Source organism: Pristis pectinata, chromosome 13 (genome assembly GCF_009764475.1).
Source record: "Pristis pectinata isolate sPriPec2 chromosome 13, sPriPec2.1.pri, whole genome shotgun sequence".
Lineage (NCBI taxonomy): Eukaryota > Metazoa > Chordata > Chondrichthyes > Rhinopristiformes > Pristidae > Pristis > Pristis pectinata.
The window spans coordinates 13,017,776-13,045,707 of NC_067417.1; the positions used below are offsets into that span (position 1 = coordinate 13,017,776).

Below are 27,932 nucleotides of genomic sequence, written 5' to 3' on the forward strand. Positions count from 1 at the left end.
AGCTAGCTCACCAGTCACCTCAAGGCTAATTGAAAATTAAAAAGAAAACTGCAGATGCTGGTAATCAGAAACAAAGCCAGAAAATGCTGAGAACACTCAGCAGGTCAGGCAGCACCTGTGGAAAAGGAAATGTGAACTCTGTTTCTCTTTCTCAAGGGCAATTAGACATGACCTTGCCAGTGAGACTTTCAATCCATAAGTAGAGAAAAATAGCCCAATCAGATCAGTCTGCTTGCAGTAGCCTAATTGGGCAGTCTTGCTGGGTTAGCATCGATTACAGTGATTAAAGCAAGGTGCTTAAATAGGAGCTTGCAAGCGTATCTGACACAAGCCTGTGGGTCAGGGCACACTGGTCCTGCAAGCAAATTTCAATCTGATTGGAAATCTGGCTCCAACCCGTCACTTTGAGTCTTAATGCATGGGGCTCTCTGAGGACTGCACTCTCAATTAGCGACTGAGTGTTATCGGGGATACATCCACCCACAGTGGAGGTCACACGAGATCAAAAACTGTGGCCGATCATTTTAAGCCCACATGCAACTTGCAAGTGGGCTGCGAGCTGGCAATTAAGGCTAGTTACATTTGTGAAATGTTATCCAGCACCATCCTGCAGAGGCCTTTGTAGTGGAGTGTAAGTTTCATAATTCATCCTTTACACAGGGCTCTGTCAGTGGCAATGAGCAATCACAGCAGCCAGCCTAGCTGAGAGGAATTGCTTCACTGGGTGATAGTTTCCTTCCAGTAATCCAATAACTTGTCTCATTGGGAGGATGGGGGAGCAGGATAGATTTTATTTCACCGCTACCATCAGCCATGGAGCAACATATTGTGAACGCCCATGTCTAAGCTGCAACATGCTGCTTAAAGTGGTAAACAAAAACACGGATCTCCCATTGGAAAAGCCTTTTAAACAAGAAAGAGTGTTGGAGCAGAAATCAGTGTTCATGAACTTACAATCAGACAGTACAAGGGAAGCCACTCTGCCCATCATTCCAGTACTTTCCACCTACTACCCAGTACATTCCAGATCCCATATATCCACTGATGTTTCCATTCCAAATATTTATCCACAGTCACATACACGTGTCCCCTTATTCTGCCAAATTTGGCTAAATTATGTCATCTGTCATTTTAGACATAGTTCCTCCCATCTTCTTGAATCATCATAGAGTTATGTAGCACGGAACTAGGCCCTTCAGCCCAACTTGTCCATGTTGACCAAGATCTGAGCTAGTCCCGTTTGCCTGTGTTTGACCCCTCTAAACCTTTTCTATCCCTAGTGCTGCCTAGAAATTCGTCCCCAGCCTGTAGTGCTAAACCTGCAGCGTAGTGATCCTTGAATCAAGCTGAAGCTCAGAGGCGGAGTACGGCACTGTTGTTGCCATTTAGTGCAGTTAGAGCTACTGACTCGGAATGAATTTCTATGCATTGGTATTGGTATTGGTTTATTATTGTCACTTGTACCAAGGTGCAGTGAAAAACTTGTCTTGCATACCGATCGTACAGATCAGTTCATTACACAGTGCATTGAGGTAGTACAAGGTAAAACAATACAGAATGCAGAGTAAAGTGTCACAGCTACAGAGGAAGTGCAGTGCAGGTAGACAATGTGAAAGGTCAAACAATGTAGATTGTGAGGTCAAGAGTCTATCTCATCGTATAAGGGAACCAGCAGTCTTATCACTGTGGGATAAAAGCTGCCCTTGAGCCTGGTGGTATGTGCCTTCAAGCTCCTGTATCTTCTGTCTGATGGGAGAGGAGAGAAGAGAGAATGACCCAGGTGGGTGGGGTCTTTGATTATGCTGGCTGCTTCACCAAGGCAGCGAGAGGTATAGACAGAGTCCATGGAGGGGAAGCGGATTTCCGTGATATGCTGGGCTGATCCACAACTCTCTGCAGTTTCTTGCGGTCCTGGGTAGAGCAGTTGCCATACCAAGCCATGATGCATCCAGATAGGATGCTTTCTATGGTGCATCGATAAAAGTTGGTGAGTGTCAAATGGGACATGCCAAATTCCTTCAGCCTCCTGAGGAAGTGGAGGCGCTGGTGAGCTTTCTTGGCTTTCTTGGTATCCTCATTAACCTTCAGTTTCTGATTTAAGTCTGGAAAGATCCCAACTGGGCTTTGTTGCTTGATAATCTAGAGCTTGGTACAAGCTTGTGGCCCCGTGAAATTCAATATATCATCTGAATCTTTGTTTATGTCTCTGCCCATGTGAATTCAACTCTTGAAAAGCCAGTTTGAACACAATCTATTCATGGTTCATGTCATTAATTTTTCAAGTGTTTTAGTTGCGTTTACAAGGTCTCATGTTTTCCAAACTTGAGGTCCAAGGTCATGGGTGATTAGAGTGAAGGACTGGATCCTCCCAAATTTCCAAACTAAAAGCAACAGTTGCCACGATAAGAGAGACCTGAATTGGCAGGCTGAAATCTATGGATGGCTGTCTCCAGTTGAACGAAGAGAGTCTGAATTATAAAATTGACCTAGTGAGTCTTAGCACAGGGTTCAGAAGTGTAGCTTTGTATACACTGAATTGCGTCAATGTTGTTGTGCATACAAACTTCCCTGTTATCTTAGCACAGACAGATTCCTCCAAAGAGCACTGAACTGAATGACCCACCATGTTGGTTGTGTGGATTTTAAGGGAGTTTATTGGCCTGCTCCCAAATAGCACCGTAGGGAGTATGACCTTGGTTTAAGGCCAGTGTCTCCAATAATGAAGCACTGAAGTGTTAGCCAACACTCACCGCTCAAACCAAGGAAGATTGAGACCACTTTATTGTGACTTAGTGGTGAGAATTTGACATTTTGAGCTAGGTTGGCCGCTCTGGTATCCAACACACTTTGCTGAACAGTGTAAAGGACCTGGAAAAAGAGCATAAGACCAAATCAGCTCAGGCCATCTTCTGTTCCAGTGCTGTGGGATGTATGGTGGAAGCCCCCATTTCAGTGCAAAAGCAAGATTGCTGCTAAAGTTCCAGTTGTGGAGAGGAAAATTTACCTCCACATCCCCAGATACATCCAAAAGATCGGTTGATGGTCTTTGGCTGCCTGAAGGCAGTCAGGGAATGGGAAGTCTGACGGAGATAAGGAATCGAAGTGTGTCGATAGGTTATTGAACTTGGTGCAGTAGTTTTGGTGTCACCTGTGGTTCAGTCAGAAGCACACAGCTTCTAAAGAGGGTTCAGTTGTTGGGACTTATAGCCCAGAATCCAGTACTGAGGAAGACTATACTGTTGGAGATACTATCTTTTGGATGAAACTAGATTGAGCCTATACTCTCAAATGGACGTAGTAATCTTACAGCACTATTTCAAAGTTCAAGGGAGTCATCCTTGTCATCAAAGTCATTATTCATTCCTCAACCAGCATTTGATCTCGTCTTTATCAAAGCATTCATTCTTGGAGTTGGCTCTGTGTAAATTGGTTGCACAGATATTTCCTACTTTATGACAGTAACTGCACTTCAAACATACCTCATTGGCCAGTGGGTGCTTTGGGATGTTCTGAGAGGCGTGTGAAAGATACTTTAAATTTGTAATTCTTTCTTCTCGATGTGTGATCGAGTCCCCTCATAGGATCCACACCTTCCAGCAGGAGTCAAAGTTCATTAAGTTGTACAGCACAGAAACAGGCCCTTCGGCCCATCTTGCCCACGTCACCTGTTGTACCATTTATCCACATTAGGTCCATAGCTTTCTATGCCGTGGTGATTCAAGGACTTGTCTAGGTGTTGTGAGAGTACCTGCTTCCACCACCGCCTCAGGCAGCACATTCCAGACTCACCCTCTGTGCAAAAAAAATTCCTCTTCCGATCCTCTCTGAACTTCCGACTTCTCATTTTAAGCCTATCCCTATTTGTCTTAGACACCCCCATCCACAGGAAGAAGATTTTTACTACCTCTCCTATATTTACCCTGATAATTTTGCATATGTCCATCAGGCCACCCCTCAGCCACCTCCACTCCAGGGAAAACAATCCCAGCCTATCCTTGTAACCCAAGCTGCTTTCCCTCTTCCATAGTCCAGGAACACGGACAACAAGCCATGTGGGCATCTGGCCTGTTTCTGTGTTATTTTTCCAACATCTTTAACAAAGTAAAACATCCTGAGCCACATGTGGAGATAATAGAATAGAACACCAAAGGTTTGGTCAAAGAGCTAGGTTTTAAGGAGGGTTTTAAGGGAGCAAAGTATATTGGGTTGCACAGAATCTGTTTGGGTAGATGTTTGCCTGCAGATTACAGCATTGGTTGCAGCTGAATGCTACCAGCACAGAACCAAAGACCTGCTAACACACCTTGCTTTGGTTCACAAATGAGGGAATCAAAGTCGAGTTTACTGTCATACGCACAAGTACATGTATGCACAGGTGTAATGAAAAGCTGTGAAAATAAAAAGCAGGACAGGACAGTGAGGGTGTCAATGTCATTGGACGGCTGGGGGAGAGGTGGGAAGAACCAGCATATAAATATGGATCTGGGCACTTCCATTACGGAAACAAGAATACCTCAAACCTGGCAGCTTTGACCAGAGGAAAGATGTTTCAACACCAGCTAAGTAAAGCCATGAGAAACCGAATATAAGCCAGCCTGCATCCTGGCACATGTGCTGTGCAGATGATGATGCTGTGAGATATTTTGGGTGGGTGGGGGTGGTGAATTGTGTTGCAGATGAGAACAATTGGCAAGTTGTCGCAACAGCAAAATCCTCCGGTGACATCTCGGGACATGGATTCCTTTCTTCTTCGTCCTTGCTTTACTTCCCTCTCCGAACTGGATGATGATTGACTGGTAAAGCTAATGTAACAGGTTCAGCTCCAGCTGAGGAGACATGGCAGTGGTATAATAGAGCACTGAATACGCCTCGGGCCAAACAGTGCATTCACTGTTCATAATGCTTGGCTTGTTTGAACACACCAGTACCTCTCTGCAGCTATCGCAATTACCGAGTACATGTTGCCAAGGAAGGCCGAACATGTTATTGTTATAAAAAAAAACCTTTTAGCATTAAATTGACTCTGTTATGTGAATGATTGCATATTCCTAGAATTGGGATATGTGAGATCATTCAATATTCCCACAGCTAGATAAGGAGGGAGTTCCTAGGGGCCCTCCGTTAATGCTTTAGACCTTTCATACCAGAGAATGTTGATGGATTTTGAAAGGAATGCATCATTGGAGCAGACAGTGGGATAAACTGCCCAGTTTACTTTCCACCCCATGGAGATAAAGACACGTCTTTTAACTTCAGAACTGTTGATCACCAACCAATTTGTTGTACGTGTTCGCTGGTGATAGTTCCTTTGGAGAAGAAGGAAATGGCATCAAGTAGAAAGATATATCAGAAGCTCAAAGGATCAACACAAAGTAAGAAGGCCATTCAACTCAAGTCAAGTTGAGTTTATTGTCATATGCACAAGTACAGTGAGGTACAAGTACAATAAAAAGCTTGCAGCATCACAGACACATAGGTTCAGACAACACACAACATAAGTAATTATAATTGGCCCACTTATATCTATCATTCTGGGAAGGACTCAAAATACCCCTCATAGGATGGAACTGATAATGAAATGACATTGGATGTTATTTGCCGCCAGTCAGCTGAAGCTCAGTCGGTAGCACTCTCGTCCTGATTCAGAAGTTCTTGGTTCAATTTCCACTACAAGCACTTGAGCACAAAATTGTTGGCTGAAGTTCAGTGCAGCACCGAAGGAGTGTTGCACTGCTAAAGGTGCTGTCGTTCAGATGAGATGATAAACTGAGGTCGTGTCTGTTCTCCTTTGTCAATGCAAAATATCACCTAATTTTTTTCTGAAGTGTAGGGGAGTTACACCCTGTGTCCAGTGCAATATTTATCCTTCAGTCAGTATTACTGAAAAAAATTATCCCAGGGTGTTACTCATTATCTCATTACAATTGGTAAGAGCAAATTAGCTGCTAATGTTTCTAACATACAAATTGATTCAGTGAGACATTTTGTATAATTCAAAATATGGCTATCATTTTAGTTTAAAAATGAGCATTTGCTGGGGGAGAAATGGTGGGGAGTTGCAGAGCCAAGACAATAGCACCATGGGTTGCTCAACTGTACAGGATGGGAGGAGAGAGATCAAGAGACGAAGAGATGGGGGAGATTCTATAATTAAGAGGAGCAGACAGACATTTCTATAGTTACAGAAGTTATTCCAGCATGGTATGTTCCCTCCATGGTGCCAGGCTTAAGGACATAGGTGAGTTACTGCCAAGAATTCTGGAGGAAGAGCACGAAAAGAGGTCAAAGTCTAATGACAAAGACAGAAAAATGGATGAGGGTCTCCAGGCAGATTTTACGGAGTTAGGAAAGAGATCTTGAAGTAAGATCTCAAAAGTAGTAACCTTCGGATTACTCCCTGTACCACATGCCATTGCATATAAAAATAGGAGGATGGGTCAGATAAGTGTGTGGCTGGAGGGAGGGCTTTGGACTCCTGAGGCACTGGGGCCAGTTCTGTGGGAGGTGGGGCCTGTAACCTTACAGGCTGGACTGATTTCGACTCAGCAGAGCTGGGACACATCCCTCAGAGGAAGGTTTGCTCGTGCTATTAGGGCAGGTTTAAACTAATTTGGCGAGTGTTTGGATACAGGAGGTAACATTTAAAAGGAGAAAAAATGTGCAAAAGGACTTGAGAGAGATAAATAGGACCAGAACAAGAAATAGGATGTTTTTAGACAGAAACAGAGTACAGAAGGTTAAATTGGAATTCTTTTATTATCGTCACATATACCGAGGTACAGTGAAAAGCTTGTCTTGCATACTTCTCATCCAAATCAATTCATTACACAGTGCATTGAGCCACTACAAGGTAAAACAATAACAGAATGCAGAATAAAGTGTAACAGCTACAGAGAAAGTGCAGTGCAGGTAGATAATAAGGTGCAAGGTAGATTGTGAGGTCAAGAGTCCATCTTATCATACCAGGGAACCATTCAATAGTCTTATAACAGCGGGATAGAAGCGGTCCTTGAGCCTGGCGATATGTGCTTTCAGGCTTTTGTATCCTCTGCCCGACTGGAGAGGGGAGAAGAGAAAATGTCCAGGGTGGATGGGGTATTTGATTATGCTGGCTGCTTTACTGAGGCAGCAAGAAGTATAGGCAGAGTCCATGGAGGGGAGGCTGGTTTCCGTGATGTGCTGGGCTGTGTCCACAACCCTCTGCAATTTATTGTGGTCACGGGCAGACCAGTTGCCATACCAAGCCGTGATGCATCCAGATAGGATGCTTTTTTAAATTGCCACGTGTCCAAATGCAAGTATATCAAACAAGGTTGTGAAATGCAGGTGCAATTAACTATGTGGGATTACAATATTGTAGCAATGACAGAGACTTGGTTAAAGAGGCTGGAATGGTCTCTAAATATTCTGAGACACAAGGTGTTCAGGAAAGATAAGGAAGGTAAGAAAGGAGGAGAAGTGGCAGTTTTAATTAAGGTGAATATTGCAATGCTGGAGACATCAGGGACAGATCCATCTGTTTAGAGTTAATCAATAGAGTTGCTATTACACCACTGAGACCATTCAACAGGCTGACAGCTAATGGGAAGGATATTGTGGAGTATATTTGTAGGGAACTTGCAGAGATGTGCAAAAGCTATAGGGCAGTGATAATGTGGAAATGTCAACCATCCTACAGATATGGAGAGCAACAACATACAGGCAAAGAGGACTTCCTGAGCTCCATTCGGGAAATTTTCTTGATTCATACATTTCAACAAAGAAGGTGCGTTGCTGGACTTGGTTCTGGAATAGGAGTCAGGACAAGTGGAGCAAGCATCAGTGAGGGAACATTGAGGAAATATCAACCGTAACAGAACATTTAGAATACCAATGGAAAAAGGATAAAAATAATTGGTTGGAGATTGGGCAGTTTCAATGGGATGAGAAAAGATCTGGTTCAGGTAAATTGGAATTAAAGCCTGGTGGGAAAAAATGTTACTAAATTGTACTGAAATGTTATTGAATTAGGCCCCTGGAGGGCCCTAAAACGGAGATGTTTCAACTACAGCTGAGATACATTCCCATGAGGAAGAAGTTTGGTAAAGTTTAAAGCAGAGGTCCATAGATGACGTAAAAGATAGAGGGTACAATGGAGCAGAGAAAGAGAATAAGGCAGATCCCAGTTTCTTAACACAAGTGAGAACCAAGCTTGGAACAGAAATTCAGAGGGTAAGTGAAAAAGGGAATGAGAGAAGCAAAGAGAGAGTATGAGAAAAGCTGGGCAGCAAACATAAAAAAGAATCCAAACATATTCTGTGAACGTGAAAAGGGTTGAAGACGTGAGATGGGGTAGATCAGAGTCAAGAAAGGAAATTTACGCATGACTGAGGTGCTAAATGTAAACTTGACACCATTCTTCACCAAGGAAGAAATTGCTACTGGAGTCTCGGAAAAGAAAGATATACATGCAATAATGACTGGGTTAAAAATTGTAAAAGGAGCACAATAAAAGCTAGATGGACTTAAAGTGGATAAGTCACCTGGTCCCGCTGGAATGCTTTATAGATCACTGAGGAAGTAAGGGTAGAAATTGCAGAGACAATCTTCCAAACCTCTACGGATTCAGGGCTGGTGACTGAGGCCCAGAAAATTCCAAATGGTACACCTTTATTTGAGAAAGGGTAGAGGGTAAATCTGGGAATTACAGATTAGTCAACTTAATCTGAGCACTGTGGAAATTTCTATAAGCAGCAATCAAGAACAGAATTAGCGGTCAGTTGGACAAATGTAAGTAGATCTGAGAAAGCCAACAAGGATTTGTTAAAGGCAAATCATGTCAAATTAAAGAAGTAACAGAGAGGATCAATGAGGGAAATGTAGTTAATGTGGTATATATGCACTTCCAAAAACCATTTGATAAAATGCCACATTACTAGGCTTGTAATCAAGCTTGTTGCCTTATTCTTCTATACCTTTCATTATCTTTTCTTAACCAAAAAAATAAGGTGTTGGAAATATTATTATCTTTTAATGCCCTTCAGCACAGTGGTTTAAATTTGATTTGTTCTGATGGGACATGCAAAATGTGTCAATGGGATACATGCAGAATGTATCCTACACAGATGTGCAAGATCACCCTTAACATGCTTACTAATTAATGAGCAAGCATGTTCCTCTACTGCGTCCCACTTTTTCACCACTGCACATGCTATAGTGCCCCTATGAGTTACAGCGAGAGAGTGACAGTCTTCAATCCCTGGAGGGTCCAGGACAGCAGTAGAGGATTGGCAACATGAGAAGGTGGGTCCCTATCTTAGCCTCCCTTGTTACCTCTCAGCCACACTCACCTGTGGGAAATGTGTGGAGCTGCAAGTACATTTTACATAATAACAAGAGAAATAGGAGCAGTAGCAAACTATTCAACCCCTTGAACCAGTACTGCCTTTGAATAAGGTCACGTCTAATCTGATGGTCTCAACTCCTGTCCTGTTTGATCTATTGAGTACCATCCTTTCCAAAAATCTACCTCAGCCTCGCTGACTTGGCGGCTGCAGCCCTTTGGGACTGAACATGAAAGAGCAGAAGTTCCTCCTCATCTCAGTTTTAGTTGTGTGCACCTTTATCCTGAGATAGTGTTTGTGTTTCTAAACTCCCCCACCAAGGAAACATTCTCTCTCAACATCTATTTTATCAAGTCCCCTCAAATTCTTATATGTCAAAGAAATTACTGCTCATTCTTCTAAAGCCTGTAGAACATAGGATTTACAAAGCAGAACTGAGAGCATGACATTCAGGAAACACTGACCAGACTGGATCTATACCCTGTGGAAAAGAGCCAGCCTTGGAGTGACCTTATTGAGGCCCTTGATGTTATAAAGGGATTGAACGTAGTAGGTGACTTCTCCAAATGGTGTACTACAAGTCAAAGGGCCATAATTTTAGGGTAGTCACCAATAAATCCAGTCAGAAGTAAGAAGAAACATTTTGCTCAGTGTGATTATAATGTGGAACACTCTACCACATGGAGAAGTTGACCTGGGTAGTAATTTGGAGGAAGCTAGAGGGTGAATGGGTAGAAGCACATGATGAGAAGCAAAAACAAAGAAAAAACACCTGCATTTATTCACCGCCTGTCACAGCCTTAGGTTGTTCAACTTTTTTCCAATCGTACTGAAAACTGTTTGCAGCCAATGAAGTCCTATTGAAGGTAGACAGTGTTGTACTGTTGTAAATGCAACAACCTGTCTTCACATAACCTCCCACAAACAACAACCAATAATTTGTTCTTTTGGGGCAGAGTGAGCAATAAATGTTGGCCTGGAGGCCACGGTTAACGCCCAAAGTCCTGGCTAAAATCTATTTGGGAATCAGCATCACTCAGGCAGCTACCCCTTTATTATTATATTGGAAGCTGCTGTGTGCAAATTAGCTGTCACATTTCCTATATTACAACAATGTCAACAAACAAGATGCTGGAGGAACTCAGCGGGTCAGGTGGCATCTGTGGAGGGAGATGGACAGTCAACATAATGGGTCGAGACTCTTCACCTGGACTGGAATAGTGTCCTTTTCCAAGAGAATTCCGTCAGCTTTTCTTTTGGGATGTCTTGAAAGGTGTCACATCAATGCAAAGCTTTCTGTTTTCAGTTCCCTTGATTTTGTCCATAAGCTGATGCAGCTGAATTATATCACCAAGCCAGCCAAACCCTTTCCACAGAGTAGAACCTCTAGTCTGTGATCAGACCCACCCTGCGAGAGTGGGTGGAAGCAAATGGGGAGATTGTTCTTGGGTTAAGGGTGGGGGGGGGGGTGCGGGGGAGGGTGTAGGGGTTGCTGAGGCAACAGAATGTGAAGGGAAGAGGGGTGGAGCAAATTCAAAAGCTGTTGATCAGGAGGCAGTGTGGAAAGTTGAGGAGAACAATTAATGCAGTTATGGGTCAGCTGGCGATTTCACAAAGGAAGAGAGAAAAATAAAGCTCTTTACAAAAAAAATATCAGGCCATAAAGGGAGTAAAACAACCTCTGTAAACCCAACAGTTTTATAATAATCGACCTTAGAATTTGACTGCCCTGTAGAGATCAGCTGAATGTCATATGCAATCATGTGCATGGCATATATAGTGGCCTATGACTGTTAATATGCAGAGCACTAGCCCCAGGGGGATGAAAAGTTGTCTGAGATGAAGGAGGCAGCTAAATAATACTGTTTATTTGTTCAACATTTTTCCAATTGTAATGAAAATTGTCAAGAGAGATTATTATGAAGTGCAGGACACAAATGTGTGCCTGCGATTAAATAGGAGACCTGCCAGCCTGGCGCTCCAGGGTACAATTATCCAGGAGGGGTTCTGTGTGGATCGAGCAAAAAAAATTCATCCAAACTATTAGTTTGTAATTACAGTGCACAGTGATCGCAGAATGCGGTTTGAAGTCAGGAGTCTGCTGGGGACTGGGGTTTTGTAATTAGGAAGCGGCAGGAAGCAGTAGATCTGTGATTAGTGATGGCTTTTGTGGCATTAATGTGGACGTGGGGTGGTGGTGAAATAAAGTGGGGACGGCCACTGAAGAGCACGGAGTGCAGGGAGCATCTCAAGTGAGAGGACAGGGGACTGCTGGGTCTTATGTTTCATTCTGCCCCCATGGACGAGTGGAGCTCTCTGGTCCTTGGTGGATTTTGAGGACGTGCTTCAACCCTCTCTCCCTCCCAGCTGCTAGGTACCAAGTCCCCTGCTCTCCTGATAAAACAAGTATACAAGCGCATCTCGTCGGTCATATACAGAGTGCAAAGTAATGTATTCCCAGTCGCTGATGCTGTAAATCGGTATTGCAGACAAGAAGCTATTCAGTTGATAGGAGAATATGGTGGAGCCCCATTAAAAATGAGTAATGTTCCCCTCTACTCGCCTGCACCACCACTTCATGGTAAAGTGGTGCCAATACTTGTTGTCTGAGGAAAATAGAGCATCTTAATAATATCAGGACAGCTGTTTTAATGTTGCATTCAGTGCCAATCTGAGTGGGTCTGATGATTGGATTCTACCCGGCTTCCTGCAATGCAGTGAGGACCAACATCAGAAGGGGTTGGAGATTCTTCTTTAGTCATCAGCTTTAAAGGGTTGTCAGAATATCAGCTATATGTTTTGTGCCCCTCTCATACATTTGGTTGTGAGCAAACCGGCAGCTAATATTCTCATGCCTGCTAAATGCTTGCCACCAAAATCTGAATTCTCCATGGAGTGTTTATATTTGGTAAAACGTACCATTTCTGCTGTTGAGCATCAAGGGGAAATGTCTGTGCCTGCTGTATTCCCTTTTTCAACACTGTCGTTCAACCCATCTCCACCAGCTAATGGTGCACAACTGTCACTCAACCCATATCCACTTGCTAATAGTACATCATTGTCATTAAACCCATGCCCACCAGCTAATAGAGGACTGCTGTCATTTAGTCCATCTTCACCAGCTAATAGTGTATCAATGTCTTTAAGCCTATCTTCACCAGCCAATGGTGCACCAATGTCATTAAACCCATCTTCACCAGCTTCCTTTGGCCCACACCACCAAAAACGGGCTAACTGATCACTTCTCCTGTTTTCCTGGAGGACCTAATCAGGTCTACAAATTGGCTGTCACCTCTACTTATATGACTGCAGTTCAATAAGTAATTCATCAGTTGTAAATTTCTTTGGGATCTATTAAGGCAGTATATATTTTTTTCTGTATAATGTTCATAATTCTCTGCTGGTCCTGTGCTGTTCATTCAGACCAGGAAAAAGTAAAGGCACTGTAGCTGGTTTTTGAAGGAACGAGAAGTTAGGAAAACCCAGTTGCATTGCTCTGTAAAAAATGATGGAAAGCAGTATGCACGGTATAACACAATTTTATGGATTTAAAACTGAAGGGCGAAATTCCTCCTGATCACTACCACTAAATGCACAACATGGTAGGAACCGTACACAAGTGATCAGTCCTGATGAAGGGTCTTGATCCGAAATGTCAACCGTCCATTTCCCTCTATAGTTGCTGCCTGACCCGCTGAGTTCTTCCAGCATCTTTGTGTGTTGCTCAGTGTTTCCAAAATTTGAATTCAATGTGGGACGAAATTTTGGATCAGAAATGCATTGCGCAACCACTGCAACCTCGAATGATTAGACCTAATTAACGTGGATGTCTGCTGCTGCTCTGTGATACCTGGCGTGGCTTTGTGTGACCATGTATAACTTGTCCCCACACTGCTATTCCTGTGTGGTGGGTCAGCTGCAGCCTGTGTTCAGTATTCTCATCCAGCAACACAGCATTACAATCCAAGGCTTGCTCATCAGTTTACACACAGCAACTCCATAAGTTGTGTTATACACACTGTGATCTGGCATTAAAAATTTGGGGATCTGAGGGTGCCCTTTCTCACACTGAGTGTGTTGAGTAACTGGAATGTACTGCCTGAGAAAGTGGTGGAAGCAGAGTCACTGACAGCATTTGTCCAGACGAGCACTTGAATCACTTAGGCATAGAAGGCGATGGTCCAGGTGTTAGAAGATGGGAGTCCACTGACCAGCATGGATGTTGTGGGCTGAATGGCCTGATTCCCTGCTGTATGACTCAATGGCTCAAAAATTCCAAGAAAGAAGCAAGAACTTCCCTTGGCCCACGATTTATCGAGATTAATTAATGCTGGTGCAGGTGGAACAAAGAGCTGAAGCAGATTTATGCCAGCCTAAGTGCCTTCCACAGCTGCATTTCACCTTTTCACCGTCACTGCCTGTAATATATCGTCAACAAGATGGGCAGAGGGCAAAGGCTCCCTTGGACCTGTTCTACCATAGGCAGCTATTTCTCAACTGGTGCCAACACTTTTCTGTCCCAGGTTCATGAGAAAGTGTAATTAGTGTCATGTTTGATGTGTGTTTTTTCAGTGAGAGGATGTTGAGGGTCAGATGTCAGAATTGATGCTCTTGTAAACCTGCTCAATAGTCTGGCTGCTCCAGCTTGACAAAATGCCAGTGTAAGCTGTCTTTGTGCAGGATTAAACTGTAGCTCGTGAGTCCAGCAAGGCTACATTTTCTGGGAGTGTGCGCGTGCATGCATGCGTGCGTATGTGCGTGCACGTGTGTTCATTGATATTTGTGTATGCATTAGCGATTGTATGTGAGCTGGGGATACGCACACCTACATCCATGCAGATGTACTTGCAAGTGTTGTATGCATGTGTGTGTGGGTGTGTACATGGTTGTGTGCCATACGTTGCCAATGTGTTTGAGTCCATGCATCTGTATGTGTGAGTATAAATGAGGTTCTGTCCTTAGGTACTTTAGAGATGTGGACTACCTACAGCAGACTCTCAAAGCTCTTCCAATGCTGTCTACAATATGCACCATCAGTGGCAGGATAGGCAACCTTACATCAGTGTCCTCCCACTGACCAACATTCCCAGCTCTACTGATACTCAGTAAATTCTGTTGGGCAGACCACGCTGTTCCGATGCACCAGACTCATGAAACAAATGACTACTCTGAGCTCTGTCAGGTGGATAGATGAAATAATTCAATGATGTCTTTGAAGCCTCCTTGATAAAGTGTGACATCCCATGCAACTTGTGGGAATCTCTGACCTGTGATCACTCCACATGGCAAAGGGGTATAAGGGATGGGATTGAGAATCTTGAATCCTTTTGTTGGGGGCACAAAGAAGCTTAGTGTGAGTGATGGAAGGAGAGCACGATCTCCCTAACTACCCATTCCACACACCCTCCCTTTCAAGCACCTCCTGATCCACTACCACCTGTGGCAGTCTGCGGGTTTCACGTTCCCCTCAGAGATTGGAAGCAAGCCATCCTCCATCAGAGGAGCTGCCACAATGCTTGTGTGTGTGTGTGTGTGTGTGTGTGTGTGTGTGTGTGTGTGTGTGTGTGTGTGTGTGTGTGTGTGTGTGTGTGTGTGTTTATGTGCACAAGTTTTGTGTGAGAGAAAAGGTCTGATATGATTGCTCTACCAGGAGCTGCCACAAAACCGATAGGCCGAATAGCCTCTTAACTGAAACAAGTGGGCACACGTGGGCACAGTGTTTTACAAGGCAAGCAATCCAGAAGCTGGACATTTCAAATTGTAGCAATGCAGTTTGAGAATTTAATAAATAACTCCGTAATTAAAAGGCAGGTGTCCATAATAATGACAAAACTACTGAATTGTCATTAAAACATATCTGGTTCACTAATGTTCTTTAGGAAAAGAAATTTGCCACCTTTCCCCAGTCTGGTCTATTTTTTTTGACTCGGGATCCCATCAACATGCTTGAGTCTTTACCGCCCTCAGGAATGGCCCAGCAAGCCAACCAGTCCAAGGGCATACAGGTCTGGGTGATAAATTCTGGTCCACATCCAGTGAACGAATAAGAAATAATACCTGTGGTGTGTCTTTTGCTGGATTATTTCAGAATTTTGCCATTTAATTCAATTAATGCTTCCTCATAAATTGGAGGTTTGGTTACAAAGCAGTGCAGCGCCATAAATACAGCTCATTACAGCCTAGCAAGCACTTGATGCCCCGTGCTTCAGATAGCTGAGGAAGGGGGATTTAGTATTTTTTTTAATCTAAATCTTCTCTCCTTTTTTTTCCCCTTGTATTCCCCTAACCTCTAGGCATGAGCCATGAGCCAAAGTCACCTTCACTAGGAATGATCTCGACTGCGACTCGGACTACAGCCACCGTAAGCCCCCTCAACCCTTCCTCCCTCAATGGTTCCATAGTGCCCAATGGCAGCCCAGCAGCTAACAGCACCTTGCCTGTACCGTCAGCGCACTCTGCCAGCTTTGCAGCTGCGCTCCGCAAACTCGCCAAACAAGCAGAAGAGCCCAGAGGTGAGTGAGAGAGAGGAAAAAACAACCGATGCAGTTGTACGTTTCAGACAAACACTTCAAGCTCATTTTTTAAATTGAATTTGAATTTGTAAAAACAAATCTTAAGATGTGAAGATGCTTATCACTACATCCCCTCTGCCATTGATGTAGATGGCCTAGTGCAATCAGTTTGGCTGCTTGTTATCCAGACTGTCCCTGTTGGATGTTTATAGCCGGTTTGTGCCTGAGCTTGTTAGGGGTTGTTCACCTATTGCGCAAGTTCCTGCAACAATTAGCCAAATGGTGATCATAGGTTTGAGGTGAGAGGGGAAAGAGATTTAAAAGGGACCTGAGGGGCAACTTCTTCATGCAGAAGGTGGTGGGTATATGGAACAAGCTGCCAGAGGAAGTGGTTGAGGCGGGTACGAGAACAATATTTAAAAGACATTTGGACAGGTACATGGATAGGAAAGGTTTAGAGGGGTATGGGACAAATGCAGGCAAATGGACTTGCTTGGATGGACATCTTGGTTGACATGAATGAGTTGGGCCAAAGGGTTTGTTTCCATGGTGTATTGCTCTATGTCTTTATCTCCCAGGGAGACATCTCTGAATCTCTGATGGGCAGAACGTCCTGCAGACCAGGGGGACTTCAGACTCAAGGCCTGTCTGCAGTCAGAAAGGTTCAGTCATAACATCCACTGACCCCGGTGTGTGTGTGTGTGTGTGTGTGTGTGTGTGTGTGTGTGTGTGTGTGTGTGTGTGTGTGTGTGTGTGTGTGTGTGTGTGTGTGTGTGTGTGTGTGTGTGCGCGCGTGTGTGTGTGTGTTGGGTGGGGGGGTGCTGCTTGGGTGAGAAAAGATTCAAGCTCACCTGAGGTGGCCTTGATGGATCAATAGCCTGCTGACTGTCAGTGCACAGAGCCCAGCATGCACTCAGGTCATGCATGAAAGAGGAGAAAATAACTCCGAACTGTTTATCCATTAGGTCTTCTGGGGTAGAAGCTTGCTGAGATTTTCCAGATCATGCACTTGACTTGCACAGTTTGTAGATTGTAGAATTAGCTTGCATCATGGATGGGAGACTACCTAATTTCTGCCATAACTTGACAGGAAAATACCAGAAAAACAATTAACATTAATGTTCAGCTAAAATGAGAGGACTGCTCAGACTGATGGTAGTGGGGGTGCAGAGAAATAAGATGAGGCTATCCCTTCCAGGAGAACAAATGTTATGCTGTTGAGTGTTCACACCTGGTGTCTAAGGATGAGGGGAGATCTTTCCTGATGCAACACAAAAAGCGCTGGAGGAACTCAGTGGGTCAGGCACCATCTATGGAGGGAAATGGACAGTTGACATTTCGGGTTGAGACCCTTCATCTGGACTACATCAGTCCAAGTGAAGGGTCTCGACCCAAAACATCAACTTTCCATTTCCCTCCATAGATGCTTCCTGACCTGCTGAGTTCCTCCAGTGCTCTGAGTTCCAGCATCTGTGGTCCCTTGTATCTCCACACCTTTCCTGATAGTGCAGAGCGCTGAGTGGTGGTATTTCTTCCCATGTTTAACCTAGCACTGAACGTTCATTAAGACTGTTAAAATCACAAGTATTGCTTGCCCAACTGAAAACCTGTCCTGAGCTTCACCAAGGAGATTTAATTTTGCAAAGCAATTCTGCTGGATGGTCAACAAGTTGGCAGAGGATGTGACTGAAGAGTGTGAGAGACAGAGAGATGCAGGATGTTCTGTGAGCTGTGAAGATGATCAGGCAGATTGTGATGTTCCCTTCCTGGCCTGTGCCTTCCTGTGTTCCTACATAAATATTCCTATAAATAATTCAGACAAATCACACATTGGAACTTCAGGACTATGTCTAAAGTGAAGGAAAATCCACAGTGGACTGGACATTGTCAAAAAAATCCCCAACAACCCAAGAGGGGAAGTCAGCCCAGGCTACAAGACACTCCTTGTTTGGCTAATCGTAGGGGAACCCAACGTCCAGCAAGTTTCCCCAGAACAAGACATGGTGTGTACAAGTGAGGGAGAGAATGAGTTAAGGATAGAGAGTGAAAAGAATAAAAGTATCTATTTAATGGTAAATCAATGATGCTTAAGGTTATGATTCTTCCATTTTGTTGAGTGGTGCTTCAATCTGTTCTGCCGGGACATGGGGATGATATTCCGCCTCTGTTGTGGGATCTTGCACTAGCCAAGAGGTCTACCAAATCCTGTCCAGCATTTATTCCATGCCCAGTGGAGCTTCTACAAATATAATCTAGTAATTTCTTTTATTTGTGTGACCTCTGTCCAAATTGGCTGCCATTTCATTATGGTACAAAATAATTACATTTCCAAAGTGCTTGTTGGCTCTAGGATGTCCCGAGGTTAATATCTGTCACAGAACCACCAAATTGCCCCCTTTGTTTTCAGCTTATGATAAAAATGCTTGTCTGTGAGTCAAAGTCATACAGACATCAAACTAAGTCAGCCCAGGTCTACAGGACATTCCTTGTTTAGTTTGGGGAACCCAGTGTCCAACAACTCTCCACAGAACTAGGCAAGGGAGGGAGTGGATGAGTTAGGGACAAAGAGTGAAAAGTTGAAAACTCTTGAGTCAGGGATTCAGAAGCCAATTTCCAGACATTCACCTGCGATACCTGGACCTCAGGACCTGGGTGGGGCTCAGAGGTGGCTCTGCTTCATGTCCTTTTTGTGCAGAATACATCCGAGATCAAGTACTTTCATTCTCCCAAGCAAGGAGCTAATAGAAAACCCTCTGCTGCTTGGTGCTCACGGGTATGAGTTGCCTCATTTGCAATAGACAGATGTAAATTCTATTACCGAAACATCTTCCAAAACACTTCTATCTTCAGGGCACTGTTTGAAATTCAATTCATCCTAAGTAATCCAAATGGCATATCATTTATTGTACCCTAAGAGCTTGTTTGAATAAAAAAACCTGCCCCTTTCAATATAGTTTACATTCTGATATGCTTCATTGATATTTCATCTGTCCCTAGGCTTTGTGATGTGATGTTTCAGCACCAAGATAATGCCGCTCAATATTGCATCTCTGTCATTGCTGTGCACGTTAGGAATGAGAGGCAGGAAATTGGGCAGCTGCCTGAGAACTGTGAGATTCACTCCTTTTACTGTTAATTTTTATTCTATTCCCAAGTTCATTTCTCCCCTCTTCCCAATTTCTGCTCTCCCCCACCTCCACCACACTCCCGAACATCATTCCAAGAGTTTGGTTTCCTCTAGTCACAGACTGACCTAGTACCTCACGCAAGGACCCATTGTTCACCTTTGCAGAGAGTGTTAAGTATTATAGTGGGTAGCACACTTATCTCAAAGTCGAAATGTTGCAGTTTCAAGTCTTACTCGAGAGATTTTAGCACAGGATTGTAGGATGTCATACGACCGGAGGAGTACTACATTGTCAGAGCTACCGTCTTTCACATGAGATGTTAAACCAGGTTCTGTCTATCCCTTCAAGACAAGACATCTTTATTAGTCACATGTACATCAAAACACACAGTGAAATGCACCTTTTGCGTAGCGTGTTCTGGGGGCAGCCCACAAGTGTCGCCACGCTTCCGGCACCAACATAGTATGCCACAACTTCCTAACCTGTTCGTCTTTGGAATGTGGGAGGAAAGAGCACCGGGAGGAAACCCACGCAGACACAGGGAGAACACACAAACTCCTTACAGAGAGTGGCCGGAATTGAACCTGGGTCGCTGGCGCTGTAATAGCATTACGCTAACTGCTACACTACCATGCCTGCCACAAGGATGCAATAGATTCCAAAGCCTTATTTTGAAGAAGAGCAGCTAAACAGTTCGTCTTCATGTTGCTAATTATGGAAGCTTGCTGTGCTGATGTGTTTCCTACATCGCTACTGTGGCTGCACTTCAAGAAGTGCTTCATTGGCTATAAAGTGCTTCGGGACATCCTGAGGCTATCAAAGGTGCATTAAGGATACAAGTCTTTTTGTTCTCCCTATGAGCCTCAGTGCAAGTGCTGAGAAACTCTTTGGACATGATAACAAAGCTACAACCTGTCTTCAAAGTACTTTCATAAGAGCTGGACAAGGAACATTCCATGAGCTGACCTTTGGGCAGGGAATGATGAGACTGCTTAGAAAGTCCAGGCTGAGATCTGTTAATACTGTAGACTGCAGAGATGCAGTAACACAGTGGCTATGTTAATGGCCAAGCAATCCACCCGTCTTGGATTAATGATCCTGAAATATGAGTTCTAATCCCACCACAGCAGATGGAGAATTTAATTAAATTAATCTGGAATTAAAAAGATAGCATCCTTAATGGCGCAACTACTGAATTATCATAAAAACCCATCTGGTTCACTAATGTCTTTTGTGGAAGGCAAAAGTGCTGCCTTTACCTGGTCTGGCCTTTGTGTAAGTCTAGATCCACAGCAGTCTGATCGATGCAAAATCCCTTCTGCAATAGCCCAACGAACCTCTCAGTTCAGAGGAGGTTAGCGATGGCCAATGCTGATCTTTCCAACAGGACTCTCATTCCATAAATGACTACATTTAAAAAAAATCCTCCCACATTGTGCCCACTCCTGAAACTAGTCTAGTGTTGATGGTAGACAACCACCCACTCACCCAAGGGTGCACTGGTTTACATGAACAGCCATTGTTGGTGGTGGCCAGGAAACCAACCCCTCTCCAACCCACAACCACTACCTCCTCCTCTGCTGAACCTGCCCCAGCCCCTGTGAACTTTCCAGTAAGGAGTTACAGGGCAGAAGCTGGTCTCCCTCCTGCCCAGCCCCAGGAGAGGGAGCTAACAGTGATGCCATCTCAACCATCACCCTGAATGGGATCAGCAAACTCATGGTAGATCACAACATTCTATGAACAGGGGAGTTATGCAAATGTTGTCCATTTTGTTTTGATCTGTGCATGACTCTAAATATTTAAACAGCGGTGAAGCTGTGTGGTAGTTTCTTGGCTCATTTGAATTGCAGATTGTGCTGATACGTGTCTCTGGACTGCACAAAGGCATCATCAGGTAGCTGTTGCATCTACTTTGCATATTGTCAAGGGCCATCTGTTGAGAAGATGTGCGGTAACAGTTGCCAACATCCGCAGCCATGACAAAGCCTTGCAGTCAGCATTGGGTTGCGGTCACCCGGAGAGAGTGAGCACTGGACCTGCTCAACACTGGATGATTTGCTCCACACAGCCTGGGACTATGTTCCCCGCTGCTTTTACAAACTGCAGAACATTTTAGGTGAACTTAGAATAAACCGAGAACCTTACCTGCCAGATAAACCAGTGAAAATATGCATCCAACCTGCTGGGGTCCAGGGACCCAGCAGTAGATTTCCCCCAGCGCATGTTAGATTCACACATGTGAACATTTCCTTGTACCAGCTGAGCAAATATCATTGCAACTTATGATTGATAGTCTTAAGCCAGGCTGGAATGTGACCTTTTATACAAAATAAGAGCAGTTCAGCCCATATGGCTCCTGTGTGTGCTCCAGCATTCAATAACATCACGGCTGATCTAATCTTGGCCTCAACTAGGAGTCATGATGGCACAGTAAGTAGATCTGCTGCCGCACAGGTCCAGTGACCTGGGTTCAATCCTGTCTGTGTGAAGTTTGCACATTCAGCCTGTGACCGTGTGGGTTTCCACCGGGTACTCTGGTTTCTTCACACGTCCCAAAGACATACAGGTTGGTAGCTTAATTAGCCATTGTAAATTGTCCCTGGTGTGTAGGTGAGTGGTAGAATCCCAAGGGAGTTGATGGGAATGCAGGGAGAATAAAATGGGGTTAGTGTAGGATTGGTGTGAATGGGTGCTTGATGTTTGGCATAAATTTGGTGGGCCAGAGGGCCTGTTTCATCCCCTACAAGTCCATGATTCTGCTTTCCTGCTTGATCCCAATAAGCGTTATCTCACCTGTTGCGCAAAAATCTGTCTCTCTCAGCCTTGAATACATTCAATAATTTGGTCTCCACAACTTTCCAGGGTCAGGAATTCCAAATCCTTGAGAGGAGAAATTCTCTGTCTTAAATGGACAACTTCTTTCAGAAAGAATTTGTCCATTTAAGATAGAGACTAGTTCCAGATTCCCTCATGGGGGGAACCTGTAGTTGAGAGAAGACAGTCAATCGTTCTTTTTTGGAAACTGGTTTGACCCCCTGAGGCTAACCTTGACCTATTTAGCCAGACCCGGGTGGGATGTGCATTGGAAAGGGTGAAATGCTGGTTTTCCACCCCTGCTCATTATCCCCCTTTCTTGATTTCACTGGAGACTAAAATTGGGCAGGGCATGAAACCAAAACTTCCTCCCAATCCTGTCACTTTTTTGACAGGTAGGTAAAGACTTAAGTTGCCCCTAAAAGTGTATACTTGGCTTTGTAATTGTTTTAAGAATTCTAACTGCTGCAGGAAGTGCAGTGCCAAGAGCAAACTTGTTTAAAGTCTTGTGTTGATGTTGATTGACAAGTCGTAACAATCCACCTTCACTCCCCAAAGTGGGGAAGAATAATGTGAAGATTTAGTTGGTGAAGCCAGGCTCCTTCAGTTGACAGGTAAATTTCAAGAGCATCAAACCCCAGCCTGAGCACCCTGTCCTCTGTGTGAAGATCTTTTAAGTGAAGGAAACTGTCACCCTGCACTCACTCTATGGTTCCTGGAGGCAGAAGCCTAATCATGATAACAATGACCTATGAGCTGAAAAATCCTTCTCCTTTCATCTGTCCAAGGTTCTGAATAACATCACTCTGTCCTCTACCATCCTGTGAACTACCACACTTCAATTGCTTGCCAAAGGAAGAGTTGCTGATCTACACTGCATAACGCTGAAACCTGATAGCTGGATAGATCTGAGGGAGACGAATGTCTTTGAACGAAATTGGTGGAAATCTTCAGCTGATGGGACCCAAACCACTGGGCTGGATGAACCTTTCCCATGTTTCTTCACCCTCTTTACCTCCTAATTGCATTTCTTGTTTCCAGAACCTTAAACACTGGACATCGTCATCTTCCAATAATCCACCAGATACAGATCTTTCTCACCTACTAATTCCAACCCTAGTATTGTTTTGCTCTGATACTCCATTAAGATTTATCCTTAAAGGAAGATAGAGCTTGCATTAATTTTGCACCTTTAATGCAATTTGTTTCCAAGGAACAGAAGCATATCAGACTGGTAGTGAGGCAAAAAGAGAGATATTGAAGGGGTGACTGAAAGCCTGGTCAAAAAGTAAGGTGTATAAAGATAATTTTTAACAAGAGAGTGATGTTGAGGCTTCCAGGGGGGATTGTAGCTTTCTATAAACACAGAAACAAATTAAGAGCAGAAGTAGATCGCATGCCCGCATACCCTCTCCCCTCCACCCAAGGCTGCTCTGCCACTTAAGTAGATGATGACTGACCTGATTGTTAGCTCACTTATACATTCCAATCTTCCCTTTCATCCCCTTGCTTATCAAGTACCTATCTACTTCTGTCTTAAATATTCAAAGACTGTTTCCACAGCCCTTTGAGGAAAAGACTCCCAAAGACTCACAACCCTCAGAGAGAAAATAATTACCTCATCTGTTTTAAATGGACGTTGCCTTATCTTCATATATTAACCTCTAGTTCCCACATGAGGAAGCTTCCTCTCCATTTCCACCCAGCCAAGATCCCTCAGGATCTACACACACAAAGTGCTGGAGGAACTCACCAGGTCAGGCAGCATCTATGAAGGGAAATGAACAGTCGACATTTTGGGTCGAGACTCTTCATCGGGACCTCTTGTGTCTCCCTCAGGATCTTGTATGTTGTAATCAAGTTCTTTCTTGTTCTTAACTCTAGCGAATCGGGTCTGAGGATGGTTGAAGGCATGGCTGTTTAAATGGGGTGGGATGGATGTTCACTAGCTGGAGAAACATGGAGGGTTGCAGGTCTGTTACAAGGTTTTTGCTTTTGAAGTAAGTGACATCCAAAAAATTCTGACAGACTTGAACTTGTAACGAATCTTAATACTTGTAATAAGCATTGATTAAACAGTCAGTAGGCCTCACTGGGTATATTTACTGTTGCTGTCCATACAAGCCACATGAGACAGCTTCATCCATTAAGTGACACGTGGACCCAGTCATCGTAAAGCAAGTAACCAGAATAAGTCATTGGTTGATTAAGCAACATAGTCTTCTTGACTCCTGATCTAACATGTTCAGTAGTGTGTGTAGTACAGGATGAACACTGAAGCTGCTCAATGCAGCTCTGTATCTGTCACTTTTAATCCAAATTTGTTTAGTTAGCTGCATTATTTCTATATGGAGGAGGTTAATTAAACACCTCATGTCCTTTCCAACAGCATGCACTGAGAATTAAACTTCTAAGCCAAGACCTTTGAATCATTTAAATTCTGTTCTCGTTTTAATAGTATTGATTGTTAGGCTATCAGAGACTCAAATGATGTCTTTTTTTTAACCCTGGGAGGAGATTAGTCTGCTAATTGTTGTTGGCCTTGGTCTGACAAGATAAATTTCCTGGCTTTTGAACTGCTATCAACGAGTTCCTTTTAACATTCTGTAACATTGTTGTTTAAAGCCTTTTCTTGCACTCCATTTGGAGAATCCATCCTGATGTTTTCATACCCCGGGGGGACACAAATCTGTTTCTAGCCCATCACATTTCAGAGGTGAATCAAGCGATGTGTCTGATAGTAGCAATTAGCGACACAAGACCACCCTCATTACTTGACTTCTTTTTACCTTTTGTCTGAGTGGTAAGGGTTTAATTTTATTTAACCTGGTGTTAAATGAGAGGAAACTTGTTCATTTAATCAAACACCAAGCTGCATAATTCAGAATGCACTTTGATATTCCCTCAGAGGAAACACCTCTGCATCTGTGGAACCAAAGATGGTGAATGACGGGACAAATAAGAAGGAACCGTAAAGCAAGAAAATCATTTCCCACAAGCACTTTATGTGTTGCCAAGCTCTAAGTTTGGAGTTCGTAATTTAAATAATACTGCATTTTCGGCCAAGTGGTTTAAGAAGGCAACTCAATACCATTTTCTCAAGGGTTAGGGTGAGTTGTTTGATATCTCTGGGCCTGTACTCAATGGAGTTCAGAAGGATGAAAGGGCGATCTCATTAAAACCTACCAGATACTGAAAGGCCTGGATAGAGTGGACATGGAGAGGATGTTTCCATTAGTAGGATAGTCTCAGATCTGAGGGCACAGCCTCAGAATAAAGGGGTGGCACTTTAGAACTGAGATGAGGAATTTCTTCAGCCAAAAGGTGGTGAATCTGTGGGATTTGTTGCCACAGAGGGCGGTGGAGGCCAAGTCATTGGCTGTTTTTAAGGCAGAGATTGATAGGTTCTTGATTGGTAAAAGGGGGTTAAAGGTTACAGGGAAAATGGGGTTGCGAGCATAAAAAAAATCAGCCATGATTGAATGGCAGAACAGACTTGATGGGCCGAATGGCCTGATTCTGCTCCTGTATCTTATAGCCTTATGGTTAGGGATGGCCAAGGAGTGCTGGCCTAGTCTTCAATGCCCATATCTCATAAATGGATGGAAAATATAGATGTAGACCTTTGATAGGACATAAGAAAATAAGAGCAGGAGTACACCCGTTCTACCCCTCAAGCCTGCCCCACCCTTCAACATGATCAGAGCTGCTCTGTCCCAGGCCTCACCTGTGTCAGTTCTCCATAGCCCTCAATGCTCTGATCTTTCAAAAATTTATCTACTCCTCTCTAAGTGTCCCCAGTGATTTCAGTGTAGGGAATTCTACAGATTCACCAACCTTTGCAAGGAAAAGTTCCTTTACACTCAGGTTTGAATGATTGTCCCTTCATCTTGTAACTATGTTCTCCCCTGAGTAGAAACCTCTCGTCTATACCCTGCCATGATCCTAAGGTTCTTCTGAACTCCAAAGGATACAGGTCTAATCACTGGTGATAAGACAACCCTCCGATCTCACAAATTAGCTTGGTGACTTTCTTTTGGAGTCCCCTCAATGCCAGTAAGTAATGGGATCGAGATTTTGCTGAGGTCTAGAAAGCACATCATGAAAGCCAATGAAAGCAGATTTGGTAGGAGCTTTCAAAAGATAATTGTGTAAGTACTTGAGCAGCAGACATTTGCATGAAATAAGGGGAAAAGACGGGAGTGGAACTAATTTGGTAAATATTTCAGAACGAGCAGAGGTACAGTGGACCTTCATCTCTGCTGTTTATTGTCTGTCACATTGCCTACATTACAAAAATGACTACACTTTAAAAGTGTTTCATTGGTTTTATGTGTAAGGTGTTACATAAATGCAGTTCTTTCTTCATAATCTGTGAATTCATGCAAAGTAGCTTGTTGATAGTGTTGAAATTGGGACTCCACTTTGAGTTCTTTGGTGTCAACGTGGGTAAATTGGTTTTGTTCCGGGATAACAACAGCTAAAATAATTAAAAATCAAAAAAAAAATTGCAGGTAATGGAAATCTGAAATAAAAACCAGAAAATGCTGGAATCACTCAAAACCCTACCTTCAGAATATTTTCACCATTTTATACCAAATTAAATAACTTGCATTGATACAGAGGCCGAGAGGCCAGCATTGCAGGAAGGCAGATATCTTGGAGAGCTGTGGAGCTGCAGGAGACGACAGACATTGGAATAAAGGCAAGCCCCATATCAAACCCTGCAGTTCATGTTATTCAGGGTTTATTGAAAAGTTTATTCAAGTCTGAAGGACATAGTTTTTCCTTATTTCTAATTTCCTTTGACATTAACAGCATGCAGCTCTTGGCCACTGTTTTCAGCAAGCTTTGGCGGCTTTAGACTTGACTGGAGAGCAGCAGAGCACAGTGTTGAATTCTCCCTCCCCCCATCTGGAATGATCAACTCTGCACTGTTGTTCTCTGCCTCATGTTGCCCAGTACATTGGAATGTTCGTCAGAACTTGCTGAGTAGGACTGCCTCCATTCACTAGCCAGATGTCCCAACATCCATTTCTGATTAGGAAAGAAAGATTTGCATCAGTAAATCACCTCTGATATCCCTGGCAAGGCATTCCAAAGCACACTATAGTGAAAGAAGTATATAATGTGAGCAAGTCAGCAGACAATTTGTACACTACAAGCTCCCGCAAACCACAGTGTGATAATAACCAAGTACTGTTGAGTGGGGCATAAATATTGTCCAGGATAATACAGATGGGCCCTCTTTGAATTTGTGCCTGGAATCTTTTACATTTACCTGAGAGTAGACAGGAGACAGGAGAGACTGCAAGATGCTGGAATCCGGAGCAAAAAATGAGCTGCTGGAGGATCTCAGTGGTTCAGGCAACACCTGTAGAGGGAAGTGGGCTGTCGATGTTTTGGGTTGAGACCCTTCATCTGGACTATCTATACTGGCTTTTGATAGTAGGCAAGGCCTTAGTTTTACATCTGATCAATGAGGACAGCACCTCTGACAGCGTAGATTCCCTCATTACTGTGTTGGAGCTTCAGATTAGTTTGTTTCACTTCAGCCTCTGTAGTTGGGTTTGAATAGAAAACCTGACTCAGAAGCAGGAACGATACCAGCTGAGCCAAAACCAACACAAACATAAAGTGAGGAACAGATATTGTCGTTGGGTGTGTGATCTCAGTGCTCCTGTTCCCACATTATTTTCAGTTGTGAAGTTTCACTTTGTTTATTTGTTGGTAAAATGGTGAAGTGAAAAGCTGAGATTTTTGATCATTGTGACTGCTTTACTGGGTTACTGGTTAGTGCTGGATAGTTACTTATTATACAGATGTCTGTAGTGGGTGCATGTGCTTGTATTTATGCTAGAGTGCATATTTATATTCATACATCTATGTATGTCTGTGCATATATTTGCATGATAGGTGCATTATATGTGTTCATGTGCATCAATGTCTGTGCATGTGTGTATCTGTGTATGCATATGAGCATGTGGCTGCGTGTCCACATACGTGCATGTGTCTGTGTGTCTGCACGTCTGTGTGTATCATTGTGTGCGCACATAAGCAAGTGTATTTATGCGTGCATGTGCACATAAGCATATCGGTGTATGTTTGAGATTGTGTGTGAGTGACTGTGCGTGTGAGAGTGTATGTGAGTG

At 43.6% G+C, this 27,932-nt stretch overlaps 1 protein-coding gene across 8 annotated transcripts in view; it reads left to right on the forward strand.

Moving 5' to 3' along the window:
* The window catches only part of gse1b (Gse1 coiled-coil protein b), a 569,714-nt gene that overhangs the window by 472,749 nt on the left and 69,033 nt on the right, over window positions 1–27,932 (forward strand). For 6 of the 8 annotated variants that reach the window (XM_052028482.1, XM_052028487.1, XM_052028485.1 and 3 more), the window contains one exon: window positions 15,617–15,835. The exons of the other annotated variants lie outside the window; for them this stretch is intronic. In XM_052028482.1, the coding sequence (XP_051884442.1) occupies window positions 15,617–15,835 (219 nt within the window). The remainder of the gene's footprint in view (window positions 1–15,616; window positions 15,836–27,932) is intronic. 8 annotated transcript variants of the gene reach the window in all.